Source organism: Penicillium diatomitis (genome assembly GCF_028827545.1).
Source record: "Penicillium diatomitis strain IBT 30728 chromosome Unknown utg000004l_segment0_segment0, whole genome shotgun sequence".
Taxonomy (NCBI): Eukaryota; Fungi; Ascomycota; class Eurotiomycetes; order Eurotiales; family Aspergillaceae; genus Penicillium; species Penicillium diatomitis.
Genome location: NW_026623176.1, coordinates 11,688 through 25,668, shown reverse-complemented (window position 1 = coordinate 25,668; position 13,981 = coordinate 11,688). Strand labels below are relative to the sequence as shown.

The following is a 13,981-nucleotide window of genomic DNA, read 5'->3' as shown; positions in this document are numbered from 1 at the left end:
GTCTAGCGCGTAGCGTCCTTGATTGGGTTTCACCACCGGCGCGTCAAGCTCATGCACGGCCTAGTCTGCATATTCATAGCAGAATTCATAGGCTTCAGTGCTCATCAGCTCCCGTAAGGTCCTGTTCTGTCCCAGCGCGCCCCATGTGACTTCAGTATCCAAAGTGACTTCGGGCGCATCGGGAGGATTTCCCATCACACTGGTCCCATTCAGCGCATACTGGCGGTTCTTCACATCCTGAGCCTGCCATAAGGTCCACACCCGATCCACCATCGCATGATGAAGCATAAAGGCAGGTTCCTGGGGCGCCGTCCAGAAGTCGTCCATTGCCCGCCCAAGCTGCATATGAGCTGCCGGGTGAGCACCCATAATCCCGGCTTCGCGTAGCTCCGGCCATACACTGACGTCCATGTACTGCTGTAGAGTCACAATGTCAGGAGATGACAAAAGTCGGTCAACATCGGTCTGGCTGGTAAAATCCTGAGCCATGAAGCTGTTGAGATTCCGGGTGAGACAGCGCGGCGTGTAGGCGAAAGCGTTTTTGGGGAAGACATCGCCCGAGGCCGAGTCTAAGTCGGGGAGGTTGAGAGTGATATTGGCAAAGGGTCCATTGGTGACGCATCCGCCCCCAGAGCCATTCGGGATCGTAACGTTCGTCGGTGCAAGAGTGATCGTTTCGTTGCGATTCTCAAGCGGTTCCCCATCCCCTGACAAGGATGTATCACTGCCATCGAAGAGTGGGCTCGCAGATAAGTTATTGGCGGATAGTGCCCAGTTCCAGTATCTGTGCGACAACCGGTTAAATACACTAGATTTTTCAACGGGAGAGAAAGGGGAGGACTGGCGCACTTACGGCTGATGGCCCTGGTAGCCACATTCCTCACGCAGGGCTTTCTCCCACAGCCAGACGAAACGTCGATGCCAGCCAAAGAAGATACCGCTGAGATGGATGTGGAGCGTATAGTTGATGTGGGTTCTGTTCATCGTAAGCCGTTGGCTCCCGGAGGCTCATCCCAAGAGCATTCCAGGACATCCACCTACGCTGCGAAGTCGTCCATACGGTGGCGGACACCGGGGTACTGTTCTGTGGGGAGAATCGGCGACTTCTCTCGCATGCAATGGACGCCATCAATATAGTCGAGACGTTCTTGTCGTGAAAATTTCCCCCTATTTCATCTCATTAGCGAACTCGATCGGGAAGTTTCAAATGACTGAACAGACCATTCTCGACGTATAGCTCGATTTTCAGGGGTGCATTCATGGCCCAACACGGGGAGGACGAAGAGGAACCAAAAGTACAACATGGCGAGTCGGTACACAGCACCTGTGCTGAGTGGGAAACCCTTTCTAGATAAATTGCGGAATGGCTGAGCTTCGTGATATATGAAGAATTCTTGCCAATTCAAGCAACAATCCGCTGCGTCGTACTCGGCTTGGAGCTTTCTTGTTCCTGCACCGTAGACATCGTCCATTGGATCTAGGTATTCATGTATCCCTTACCTGAAGATCGGCGTATATGTGGGAATCCTCTACTTTGCCTCTTGTCAATTCACGTAGGTAAGGGTCACGAAATCGAGAATGCCATCATTTATTTGTCATCATTTGACTGCCTGTCTTTGATGTATCGCTGTAGTTCAGCCCTGAGGTAGCACAGCATTCCTGGCCCGAAAAAGTCTTAAGGGGACCTTGCAAAAACCCACAATAGGTATGCCTCAAGTTCACCGAAATCTCCTAACCCTCCCGTCCACGCAATATACCGGTCTGGACGCACCAGGACAAGCCCACCATCCTTTGGGTCAACCCCGAATTCTTCGCATACAGACCGTTCGTCGATGAAGATTCGCGTATAGTCCCTCCCGGTAACCGGGTCACAAGGTTGGAATAGCGTTGGAAATTCTGTCAGCTCAACACTTTCCCACTTTGCACAGTGGACCAACAGAGTTTCAAGAACCCCGAACGTTGCATCTCGTAGACCTTCCAGTTGTTTGGCCAGTGCATGGACGCGACCCATCTGCGCGACCGAGGACGCTTCCCCGGCAAAGACGACCATGTGCCAAGCTCCACTCGACTTCATTACGTTGTGGAGATGGACGGATCTGCCCGTGGCATGGTTGGTGATGGCCAACTCGGGCAAGCATTCGCCAGGCCGGAAGCACCCGAAACCTTGCGCTGAAGAAGAGGTCAATAGTGGATCTGCATAGCGGATAGCGCGGCCCCCTAAGAAGACCCGCAGATCGTCGGCTCTCTGCAGCAAGGATGGAGTCTCCTGGCCAAACTTGGCGCTGAAGAGCTCCAGCGTGGTTCGGTCGGCCTGAAGCAGTTGCTTGGCAACTGCTCCTCTTTCAGTGGCGTAGGTTGTAAGAATGTTCGGATTCAGGTGTTTCTTGATGACACCGCCCAGCTTCCAGGCCAGGTTGTACGAGTCCCTGAAACACTTCAGCGGGGATGTTCTGCAGGCAGCTGGCCTCGTACTCACTGGATGCTTGTGTTCATTCCCATTCCAGTGACTGGCGAGTGTGTATGGACAGCATCGCCGACCAAAAAAACAAGATTGGACTTGGTCAATGCGGTACTCAGTTTTTGAGTGGCTGTGAATGCAGACCACCTGCTTCTAGTCAGCATTCGCCCTGGACTATCTCGTCCGGGCCACAGAACTTACCAGACTTGCCGGTGGACATCCAGCTGCGTCCGACGAGTATCAGCATAAGCATTCAAGCCAGGTGGATGAAGATCTGGTGACCCACCTTGTAGGGTCGAACCATATACTGGCACTTTTGGATAATCAAGTCCGGAGTGATATCCTCTCTGCAGATGTGCTTCCATTCAGGCCCCTTGTTGAGCTCAACGTACATTCGTATGAGCCCTTCTTCTCGCCGCACGAAGTCCACCGATCCATCAATATCGCTGCGTATAATTGATGTCGCGGCGAAACTAGCATCACATTGCAATTAGCATGTAGATCTTGTTTTGCTTTCCTCCGAGCCAGTATCCTGGGGTACCTACTCTGGAAAGTCCGAGCTCCCTGCAAAGTCCATGACTCCCCATATTGACGTGCCTTGCACCCCATCCATGCCAATGTCGAGTACTTTACGCGTCATTGATTTTCCACCATCGGCCCCAATCACGTACTTGGCCCTGATGATTTCTTTTTCAATGGTCCCATTCCGCAGCTGTTGAACCTGGGCTGTACAGGCAAATCCCTCAGGATAGCCAAGCTGAGCGGTGTCGATATTCAACTCGCAGAGGGTTGTGTGGTATCCAACGGTGATGCCAGCGATCTCTTCGATCCGCTGTTTCATGATCTCTTCCACTGTTCCCTGCTGAAGGGTTCCATGTGTCCACCTAGGATATTGTTAGGAGCTCTGTATTCCTTCCCTATGTCCCGGCACAGAGGCGAGGAGGGACGCACCGGACACCGATAGGCGGCAGATTCAGATATCGATCTGTTCTGACAAGCTTCCCATCCAGTCCCCTGTACCAAATGGTCTCGTGTGTTGCCGGTTCCCAAAGGTTAGTGATCCGATCATGGATACCCCAGCTTTCAAAGATTTCCATGGTCTTTGGGTTAAGGCTGCGGCGAAATACTGGATCAGTCTTCTGTCTCTCCCCGTAGGGTAAGGTCAATACTCAGGTTGACTCACCCATCAGCTTGACCTACTCTGGGCTCGTCTGACCGTCCATCGATGATACGAAAAGATATTCCTAACTGGGCCAGCCATAATGCGGCGGCCAATCTGAGCGGAACAGAGTCAGTGCAAGGCTAAAGGCATAAAGTTGATATATGAGAGGACATATATCAAAAAATCAGATAGGTTAGCCTCACCCGGATGGACCCTGTGAACGTCGCGGATTAGTTGACTTTGATAACCGGTACCGAAAAAAGATACACATACAGCGCCGACAATGAGCACCTCCGTGCTGCTGTTTGAAGCGGTCATTGTTCCTCCGAAACTCCGAGTTTGTGCCGGGGCAGTAATTTGAACAGAGTCGACGAAAAATGACAATGTTTTCTAACCTCTTGTTATCTGGCTGGAGTTGCCTTAAAAGAAGGTACGCACACCTTGTAAATGGTTCATCCAAAATGGCGGTGAACGACCTGATTATGCAGGTATGGAGTGGTCGAGATCTTGGGTACATGGTTGCATGAGGCCTTGAGCTTCAACCTGACATGGAATGGAATGACAGGTCAGAGGATGTTCCGTGGGGCGGTTGCACGGCTCTACACGGTTTTTTTGCGTTAACTCTCGTCCAATCTTCTAACTGACATCGCGACCTTATCACTAGCCAGGATCATCACTCACGAAGCAATGTGTGAGAGATATATCATTCGAAAGCCGAAGTCATGATACGGCTAATTGGAAACTATCCCTACTATGACTACTGCAAGTGAAAGTGCTTCCGGAACCAATCCTCGACCGACATCAACTTCTGCTCCTGCTTCCCCCGCCCCAAGGCGGTCGCTGTGAGCTGTTTCAGCTGACCAGCCGTCTCATTCTCGGAGGGGTCAGGCCCAAAGTAGCGTCCCTCGTTGCTCTGCGTGAATCCGAACATGGCTTTGGTATCATCTAACTCCCGGATCCCATGAGTATTGAAATCCTCCCAGGACGGCAAGGGTTGGAAGCGGGATTTCCGGCCGCTGAGCTTCTCGAAGGTGGATACGAGATCCTCAAAGCTGCAGATATCACTGCAGCCATGGATAACTTTGTGACTCCACCGGCCAGGGTCGAGGAAAATGCCGTGGACAATGTCCCCAAAGTCATCAGTCATGCTAATGAAGGGTACCTCTTCCTTCCCGCCCCACTGGGGAGCAATGAAAGTGAGATAACCTTCAGCATCTGGTATGTGAGGAAATCCACCAAAGATTGGTGCTATCTCCTTGGACAAAAAGTTTTCGAAGAACCAAGCTGCACAAATGAAGCTCACCGTTTCAAATTCTCCATTTGAGCGGGCGTACTGTTCGATTTTGTACTTCACTGTATATTGGGTTGGATTTAGAACAGTACACCGCAAGTGACGGAAAGGAGGTATCGACACGCACTGTCTGCGGCATTCATCTTAACCTTGCCCTTGGTAAGGGTAAGGCAATCAGGACCGGAGCTAAAGATGAAATGTCGAACTCCGGCCTTGGCTGCTGCGTCGACGATGGTCTTGCCCATATCAAATTCTGTGGGGCCATCCGGCTTGAATGACTGGATGGTGATGAGCTCTCGTTGATTTGGAACCAGCGAGGGATAGTCGAAAAAGCGCATACCTTGTCATCGGAATTAATATTCACAAACACACCCCACGTGCCCGAGAAGGCTTGTAGCATCGATTCGCTGCTGAAGCCATCGGCTTGCTGAACCTCAGCCCCTAGGGAAGCCAGCTCCTGGCTCGCTGCCGAGGAAGGGTTGCGAGTCAGGGCTCGCACCTTGAACGAGGGGTTCTGAAGAAGAGATTTGGCGACGGCACCACCTTGGTTCCCGGTAGCGCCGAAGACAGTAACAAGAGGAGTTGAAACCGTCATGATTCAAAGTCAACTTGAGGGCTGCAAAACAAATGTCAATGTTGAAATAAAAGGCTTGCGATGGCCGCCTTCATACCCTAGATATATTCTCATCTCTGCTCCAAGAGTACAAAGTAACGTGGCGAATGCTCTGGCGTAATTGTAGCGGTGAGGATTTACTTGAACATAGCGGTGAAGTATTTTCTAGATGTTCCAACATTTCGTATGATCAATTGTAGTACTTACTTTGAAATATAGTTCATAGGTAGGTTAAGATAGTGATACACTACATGCGCGGCAGTAGAGTAGATACCATTTGCCACAACTTAGTAGGTACTACCTACCTAGGGTACGGTAGAGGTGCTTGATCCAGGGGTGATGACACCCACGCAACTGATACATCCACAGGCGCCCAACCCTTGCTCTTCAGCCAAGAGATGTTAGGTCCACTTCCGACTTTCGATGTTACGCAGCTTTTGGTATCCTGATCGATTTCCCAATCCCTTCTTTCTTTAATGAAGACTGTTCACGTCTTCGATGCCTCTTGTGTTGACTCCTGTGCCTTGTCCTTTCCTTCGGTGTTTTCTCGTAAGGATTGAGATCTTCGAAGTCTAGATTCGTCTTCCCTTGCTACGTGCATAAGACACCGCTACTCTTCACTTCTGGATGCTGTTTCACGGAAGTTGCTTTTTCGGATTCGCTCGGCCCGGGCCTACGATGTACCAAACCGGGCATTCCGACAAGGTTGCTGATCGACGTATGGCATGGAATTCATTTGCGCGCGGAAATACTATACTACCTCGGGTCTTGGATCTGATGCAGATTTGCTAGATGGATGAGGGCCATTACGGGTCTCCTTCTAAGCCTAGACCAGGAATATTCAAGGCTTCTATCCCTGCATTGCTTATTCTTCAGATCAGCATTTCTCGGCATGTATAACACGAGTAGGGTATTACACGAACTCATGTAAGGGAGAGGCATTGTACGTGACACAACTTCAATAATTATGCCAGTTCTACAGCGTGACGGAGAAATCGGTGATGGAAAACGATGGTTCAAAGGACAAAGTACAAACATTTCCAAATACGAAAGCATTGATCAAAAGCCGGAGTCAAGGACTTATTAAGCTTTCACCGAGTCAGGGAACTCTCGACAAAAGAATTGAAACCATCTGAACACTGGATGATTATGGGGTCAATTGAACAGTCCTTCTCTGTCTACGATGAGGCCATTTCTCGAGACGATGGGCTGGGTCAGATCTTCTATCAGCGCCTGCTTGAGAACCCATATGCCCAAGCCATTATCAATGAGAAGGGCCAAGGCCTCACTTACGAGCAACTGCACCTCAAGGCGACGGAGCTAGCCGAGGCTCTTTCTCAGGGACCCTTCAATGCTCAAGAGCGTGTTGGCATCATTGTCCAGCACGGACTCTTAGACGCTGTCACGCAGGTGGCCATCATCTACGCGGGAGGCACATGTGTCCCTCTGGATCCTCTTCTGCCAGACCAGCAAATTATAGCCCGTCTGAAACGACTCGGCACTCGATATGTCTTGGTCGACGAGGCCAATCGCCATCGCAGTCTACCTTTTACAGTACTCCCTGTACCAGAGGTGCTTCATAAACCGTCACCTCCTACGACAGCAGCGGAGGCTCTCAAGTTCCCAGTTCCAACGACTCTCGCCCACTGCACGCACCTTATCCACACTTCTGGTACAACCAGCCAGCCAAAAGCCGTCCAGATCGCAGCCCGGTCGATACTCCATGTGGCGCATCACGCTCCTTCTGAGGCCGTTCGCAGGTCTGACGTGGTGGGTCATGGCAACAACACCAGCTTCGATGTCGCCTTGTTTGATATTTGGGGAGCCCTTCTGAACGGTGCCGCAATAGGCGTTCTCAGTAAGCCCACGTTGCTTGACCCTCCGGCTTTGGGCGCCAGTATCCGCCAACTTGGAATCACCATCATGGCAATCACTGCTCCACTTGTGAACCTGGCTGCAACGACACACCCGGAAACGTTCCGCCCTCTCAGGTGTGTCCTCATGGGCGGGGAGGCGGTTAATCTTCGTGCGATGAAGGCCATTCTCACCGCTGGCCCACCGAAACAGCTCATGAATGCTTACGGTCCCACGGAATGCTGCGTTTACTGTCTCACACACGAGATCACCATGGATGATGTCAATGCTGGACATGTCAGCATTGGCGTTCCGGTCGGGCGAAACGTCTGCTGCGTCTGCGATGAGCAGGGTCGTCTCGCTGTCGCGGGAGAGGAGGGAGAACTGCTCGTGGGCGGACCGGGCGTCTCCCCGGGGTATGTCAACCAAGCGCAGAAGAATGAGGAGGCCTTCGTGTTTGTTGCTGGCATGGTTGATCCTACTACGGGTGAGCCCTTTCGAATGTACCGTACTGGGGATATAGTACGACTCAGATCTGATGGAGAGCACGAGTTTCTCGGCCGGCGTGATCACCAAGTCAAAGTTCGCGGATACCGAGTCGAGCTGCCGGCTGTTGACTCGACGTTGATGAAGACGGGTCACTTTGCCGAGGGGTTCGCGATGCCCATACACTCGAAGGAAGATGGGGCCGGTGCAGCGCTGGTCGCATTTGTGGTGCTTCATGACAAGGCTCAACCCGATGCGGTGGATGAAGCCATAAAGTCCATGCGGGCAGCTCTTCCAGAATACATGGTCCCACACATAGAGGTTGTACCGGAGATCCCTCTCAATGCGCACGCCAAAGTCGATCGCAGAAAGCTTGAGGAAATGTACCACTCGCGCCGAGAGAAACGGCTCTGTGCTCTTCATGGAGACACGAATGCCAAACCCGACTCTACTAGCACGCGCGAGCATCTCGCTCGGCTGTGGGCTATGATTCTGGCCACTCCAGCCCCTGACTACTCCGATGACGACGACTTCTTTGCTCTGGGAGGTACATCTTTGCAGGCGTCGTTGCTCATCAGCCGTATTCGGCAGCAGTTGCATGCTGAGCTCTCTTTGCTGACCCTGTATGACCATTCTACCCTTGGTCGGCTTGCCTCCATCATCGATCTGAACCGCGGAACATCCATGCAGACTATCCGACGGGAGTGCGACCTGTGGGTCGCTGACACAAAGCTAGGGGATGAGCTTGAGCTTCCTTGGGAGCCAGTTGTTGACTGGCGGCGTGATACAGAAGGCAGGGTCTTCCTGACCGGGGCCACCGGGTTTGTCGGAGCGTTTTTGTTGGCAGAACTTCTCGCTTTGCCGGAAGTATGCCAGGTTGGTTGCCTTGTCCGTGCATCTTCTGCCGCGGCAGGATTGGCAAGACTTCGTGAGGCTTTGAACAAATATCATCTTTGGCAGGATGGCTTCTCATCGAAACTTCTGGCTTTGCCGGGCTCACTTGAAGACACTTGGCTCGGGATGGATGAGGATCGCTTTGGTGAGGTTGCACACTGGGCGAGTGTGGTTTTTCATCTCGGAGCGCGAGTCAACTACACCCAGCCTTACTCTCTGCACCGGCCCGCAAATGTCATTGGGACGTTGAACATTGCTCGTTTCGCGATCACGGGTCGCGTTAAGGGACTTCATTACTGCTCTAGCATCTCCTGCTTTGGCCCGACGGGATTCATGACTGGCGCCCAGACTGTCTACGAAGACGCGCCGTTGTCCGCGCATTTGGACGCACTTCCATACGACCACGGCTACGCCCAGAGTCAGTGGGTCTCCGACGAGTTGTTACAGCGGCTTGTCAGACGTGGTTTCCCCATTGCCGTCTATCGACCGGGTTTCGTGACTGGAGACCGCAAGACCGGAGCATGCAACCCCGATGACTTTTTCAGTCGCCTCATCCGCGCCAGTGTGGACCTGCGCTGCTACCCCGACCTGCCCAACCAGCGCAAAGAATTTGTGCCCGTCGATTACGTGGTGGATGCGATGTTACATATCTCCGCCTCCGTTTTCTCGTTGGGTCATTCCTTCCACTTGCTCCCGAGACGCGCTGTGTCTATCGACATGACGGAGTGCATGGACCTAGTCGCTCAAGCCAGCGGGGTTAAGATCGAGAGTGTGAACTACGAGGATTGGATTGAGCGTCTCTCGGTCAGCTCGCACGCCAGTCTCTTGCCCTTGCTCCCGATGCTGGCGGAAAAAGTCCACAACGGATTGAGTCGTTGGGAACTTTACGAAAATATGCCCACGTACGATGACACAAACACTAGAAGGGCGCTTGATACGTATCCTGGCGGATTGACGTGCCCACCATTTGACTCGGACCTCATGAAGAAATACGTTCGTTACCTCACTGGTGCTTGATACAAGAGGCTTTGTATGTCGTTGCCAGCCCTTTTGTTCAATATCGGGTCTCTTTTTCTTTTTTTCTGTCGATGGGGAAGACATGTTTTGATAGCACGTGGTAATATTTAGAATACAATTTCATGTGCTCAACCCTCCATTTGGACCGATTTACCAAATGATTTCGTCTTTGTTCCTCTCCACATTACGTGACAACTAGTAGAAGGTTGCTCGGTCAGACTATCGTAATTTACCTCAAAAGCAGGAATCTTCTATTCCCTAAATATGCAAGGCCATTCAGTGTGCTGGGTCGGGTGCAATGAAGAAGTCATACCGTCCATGCCGGGCAGTCATCCTGTGGTAGTCACCGTAATCTTGCCACAGAATCAATGGATTCCTTTACATTGCTATGACACAGCGCACTTGGGTAGATCGCGCTTACCTTGAATGCATGACTTGTGATTGTTGACTAGGGCTGCTTGTTCAGGCAGATTGGACTTTGAATATGGCTCGTCCTCGGAAATTTCAGCTAATGAGTATTGAGTGCCACCATTGCTAGAAATCAATGCTTCCACGGACCTCCAGCCGGTCGTCTTCTCCGCAAGAAACAGTAACAGAATCGAACTGAGGGAAGAAGTAGAAGAGGAGAAGGAGGAGGAGAAGGAGGAGGAGGAGGAGGAAGAAGAGGTCAACTTGAGAGGTATGGGGAGACTGCGTGGAGAGATTTCAGAACAGATAGAATCACCGAATCCTACCCAAATTCACACAAGTTCGAACCAGATATTTCATTTTTGCATATCCACAGTGAAGTCGATGAATATCAAGTCTGGCGGGACGGCCAAGTGCCACTCCGATTATGAGCCGCGTCTATTCCTGGTTGACTTTTTCTCGACTTGCACGAATAATGCGTGCTGGTGGCTTTCAAGTATATTGCTGCGCGGGATTTCTTGTTTCATTTATCACCAATCCGGGTAATCTCCTGTTACATGCGCATACCGCTCTGCTTTCCACACAAGACAGTTTGACGAATGGTCTCGGTCTCCATACCGGCGCCCTCAGTATTGAAAAGCGCAGTCCTGCTTTGCACTTGTTGGCCAGCGGACCGGTGACTTTTTGTAACGTTGACCTTGTTCCATCAAGGCCTTCAACAACCTTCTCTTTTAGCCTGTCTCGTGCTGCGGAGGCGGTAGCCTGAGCTGCGTCAACAGGTGCCCTTCTCGCCAGTGCGGCCGTGATCGGCTGGAAAATCTTTGACGGCATAGTTGGATGGGACTTTGGTGGTTCTCCATCCAAGCCAAACCTCGGAGTCCCAACAAAAGTGGCGGGGCAGTTTTCATATAGCCAGTGGCCGCTCCTTGACTTTAGCGGTGGCACAATAACGAGTACCTGCAACTGTGCGGTCAGATATACATGTCCATATGTCATGGGTTAGACTGAAGCGTGTGATAACCAAAAGTGAACTATCGACAAGCTGCGCTGCCAATCGTGAAAACTGTCCATCGGCCATTGGGTTTCATCCCCCGACGCTAATGCATTGGTGGTCACTTCAGCTCTTGATTTAGTTGCAGATCTTCCCACAGCTATCTCCGTCGTAGCACCCACAATTCATGATATATGCCGCCAAGCCAGGCTCGAGATGTCAACCCATCATGCCGCACAAGGATCATTTCGATTAATCAAACAGAGGTTGCCAGGCAAGTGACAGTTAGCAGTCGAGTCTTGCATAATAGCACCGGCCTCAGACCTGGGCGCCCATCTGATTGGATCAGCTTAAGCGCCGAACTAATTCCTTCCATTCAGCTCAAGTAGCCGACCTGATGTTGGTATAGTGGTTCATTGGTAAGCATTGATTGGGAAGCTACTAGTCAGATTTAAAGGCAGTCAAGGCTATTACTTTTTCTCGTGAGGCATATAAATATGAATGGTAACCGAGTCAAAGTACCAAGCGTCACTAAAATAAGAAGGCCTCGTTCAACGGTTAGACACCGATTTCCTTCAAATCAAGTGAGTATTTAGGAGTATCATGTTCATTTTGCAATCGCTCACCTCATAAATGTTTTCTCGCCGATCAGATACCACCCCAATATAATGCCAGATCCAAAACTATACGTTGTGTTTTACCGCCCTCGCTACGGTAATTATCAACACTGGGCTTTATATGTCGACGATGACCACGTGCCGATGATCTTTGAAGTCATTGGACAGCATCCGAACTTCAAGCGCAACGTTGTGAACGCCAAGGCTGAAAAGTCTACAAGCTTTCTGGGCAAGGAATTCGTTGGATATATCGGGAAAAATGATATTGAAAGAATCAAAGTCGTCGCGTCAACGATTCATGTGGACAACGGGACAGTGGAATGGGACTGCCAGGATTACGTGCTTGAGATCCTTGATAAACTGGAAGATGACTTTGTTTTGGATACGGACGATGAAGATTATTCTCGAGCGCGAAGCATCTTGAAAGGGAAAAGGGGTGCAATTGTGTAATGATCTCATTGTATGGGAGCTATTCTGAATATGCTTCGGCGGCGGCTCATACAACTCTAGTTTCCCTGACTCGATCGAAAAGCCACCACTGAGCATAGGTGTTTGGTGAGACACATTCTGGCAGATATAAAAACCAGTCATCTTCCTCGTAAGGGCTGAGGCAGTTTGTGCACCGTACAGATTCATAATAGTCAGGGTAGAAACCACTATATTCCCAGTCAAGGATTCCAGAAACAATGTACTTTTTGTTTTCGTCCAATTCAACCATGATATTATCCGGCCTTATGTCTCCATGTGTGAAAACGATGCGAGGGCCCGTATGGTCTGTGAGAGATGGTGATAATCGACGGAGAAACTCAACGAACACACTGCCGCCTGGATGCGAGCTCGCGAACAAGAATGTCTCGAAGTCTTCAAGGCTGGTGATAGGTGTCTTGCTCGTTCGAACATGTCTCCTGAGATCTCTGCAGCCTTCACCTGCGACTCCTCCTAAAGGAGACCCTTCTGTAAAAGGAAGAGTTCTTAAATCTTCTAGGATTGTGTTGAGCTGATTGCTCAGGGAAGTTTTTTGACAAGAGTCGAGCGTATGCCAGACTTCCCCAAGCGGCGCAGAACCCATGTAGCTCATGAATATCAAAGTGATCCCGCTCATACGCACTAAGCCAAGAGGCTTTGGTGCTGGAATATTCGACTTATGACGGTCAAGATATTGTAAAGCGGTATATTCGGTGTAGTGCTCCATGTTGCGAACCGCTTTAACAACAATTTCTGCGGAGCATTTGAACACTCCTTTCTGTCGAGCGAAGGGAGCTTTCCAGAGGATTTCACTATTCTCTAGAACCTCAAACAGCCTTTGAGAGAGTCCGACCGGTAAAACCTCCGCGGTTTGTGACACCGGCTCGATTAACTTTTCAACCGCATCTGAGAGAGGAAACACAATTTCAACCGGGTCTGATGGGCAAAGGGAGCGTCGGATATCTTCATCGCCCTCGACAGAATCCGGTTGATTATATTTGATTTTCTCTGGCAGATGATGACGTTAGCTATGCGAATGACGAGAGACTGAATTGCGGTACTGTGATACTTACTCGGAGAGCTTTCGAGCGGTTTTCTCATTTCCATAAGACGTTGTGTATAATCCGCGGGGAGTCGCTCGACCAAGTTGATCTCCGGGTCTTCCGTTATTGCGGCTTGTAACTTTTTCAAAACATGGACATTAAATCTCGCGGCTTTAGACTGGCGGCCATGCTGAGCCTCTAATTCAAATGCCCTTTTTCCTGACATCTTGCAGGACGATAATTTGAAGCCTTCCGATCAAAAAGAATAGGTCAGAATGAATGATTATTTAGGATACCTGGAGAACAAGGGAGGACATGGTTAAGTAAAAGGGAAGATGAGCGAGAAATAAGAGGGTGGTTTGAGAAATGTCGCTGTGGGTTCTGGCACAGTAGTCAGCCAATGGAATCGCTTCTCTGGTCAACACTAAAACACGACCGGAGGTACGAACTTCATTCGCCAAGGAAAATAAACAACCTGGCCAGTCAGGTACACCCCCTATGAATAAGTTTGGACACAACGGGTATTTTACCGCAAAAGTGGCAATATTCGAATGCAGATATCTCAACAACTTTGTAGTAAACCCTACTTTAAATGTTGCTTCTAACTTTAGGAATTCCATTAAGGTATCTATAGATTCTAAAAGCGTCTGTCGAAATAGTACTTGAGACGACTTATACTCGT

The 13,981-nt window shown here is 50.5% G+C and overlaps 8 protein-coding genes across 8 annotated transcripts; 2 read left to right on the top strand and 6 right to left on the bottom strand.

Moving 5' to 3' along the window:
* Nucleotides 1-60: 60 nt before the first annotated feature.
* N7539_003349 (tyrosinase family protein) lies at nucleotides 61-984 on the bottom strand (the record flags this gene model as incomplete). Its single annotated transcript, XM_056932951.1, has 2 exons — nucleotides 61-784; nucleotides 854-984. The coding sequence occupies 2 exons, from the start codon at nucleotides 982-984 to the stop codon at nucleotides 61-63; spliced, it is 855 nt and encodes a 284-aa protein (XP_056790492.1).
* Nucleotides 985-1,037: 53 nt separating this feature from the next.
* On the bottom strand, nucleotides 1,038-2,493 carry N7539_003348 (uncharacterized protein; the record flags this gene model as incomplete). The annotated part of the gene is made up of 3 exons (XM_056932950.1): nucleotides 1,038-1,079; nucleotides 1,820-2,426; nucleotides 2,477-2,493. The coding sequence occupies 3 exons, from the start codon at nucleotides 2,491-2,493 to the stop codon at nucleotides 1,038-1,040; spliced, it is 666 nt and encodes a 221-aa protein (XP_056790491.1).
* A 506-nt stretch (nucleotides 2,494-2,999) lies between these two features.
* On the bottom strand, nucleotides 3,000-3,299 carry N7539_003347 (FAD binding domain protein; the record flags this gene model as incomplete). Its single annotated transcript, XM_056932949.1, has 1 exon — nucleotides 3,000-3,299. The coding sequence occupies one exon, from the start codon at nucleotides 3,297-3,299 to the stop codon at nucleotides 3,000-3,002; it is 300 nt and encodes a 99-aa protein (XP_056790490.1).
* Nucleotides 3,300-4,377: 1,078 nt separating this feature from the next.
* N7539_003346 (NmrA/HSCARG family protein) lies at nucleotides 4,378-5,506 on the bottom strand (the record flags this gene model as incomplete). Its single annotated transcript, XM_056932948.1, has 3 exons — nucleotides 4,378-4,973; nucleotides 5,039-5,189; nucleotides 5,252-5,506. The coding sequence occupies 3 exons, from the start codon at nucleotides 5,504-5,506 to the stop codon at nucleotides 4,378-4,380; spliced, it is 1,002 nt and encodes a 333-aa protein (XP_056790489.1).
* A 1,167-nt stretch (nucleotides 5,507-6,673) lies between these two features.
* N7539_003345 (non-ribosomal peptide synthetase) lies at nucleotides 6,674-9,775 on the top strand (the record flags this gene model as incomplete). The annotated part of the gene is made up of 1 exon (XM_056932947.1): nucleotides 6,674-9,775. The coding sequence occupies one exon, from the start codon at nucleotides 6,674-6,676 to the stop codon at nucleotides 9,773-9,775; it is 3,102 nt and encodes a 1,033-aa protein (XP_056790488.1).
* Nucleotides 9,776-10,309: 534 nt separating this feature from the next.
* On the bottom strand, nucleotides 10,310-11,014 carry N7539_003344 (uncharacterized protein; the record flags this gene model as incomplete). The annotated part of the gene is made up of 2 exons (XM_056932946.1): nucleotides 10,310-10,465; nucleotides 10,802-11,014. The coding sequence occupies 2 exons, from the start codon at nucleotides 11,012-11,014 to the stop codon at nucleotides 10,310-10,312; spliced, it is 369 nt and encodes a 122-aa protein (XP_056790487.1).
* Nucleotides 11,015-11,842: 828 nt separating this feature from the next.
* N7539_003343 (uncharacterized protein) lies at nucleotides 11,843-12,241 on the top strand (the record flags this gene model as incomplete). The annotated part of the gene is made up of 1 exon (XM_056932945.1): nucleotides 11,843-12,241. One exon carries the CDS (start codon nucleotides 11,843-11,845, stop codon nucleotides 12,239-12,241), a length of 399 nt encoding a protein of 132 aa, XP_056790486.1.
* A 46-nt stretch (nucleotides 12,242-12,287) lies between these two features.
* On the bottom strand, nucleotides 12,288-13,525 carry N7539_003342 (aminoglycoside phosphotransferase family protein; the record flags this gene model as incomplete). The annotated part of the gene is made up of 2 exons (XM_056932944.1): nucleotides 12,288-13,264; nucleotides 13,330-13,525. 2 exons carry the CDS (start codon nucleotides 13,523-13,525, stop codon nucleotides 12,288-12,290), a joined length of 1,173 nt encoding a protein of 390 aa, XP_056790485.1.
* Nucleotides 13,526-13,981: the final 456 nt, after the last annotated feature.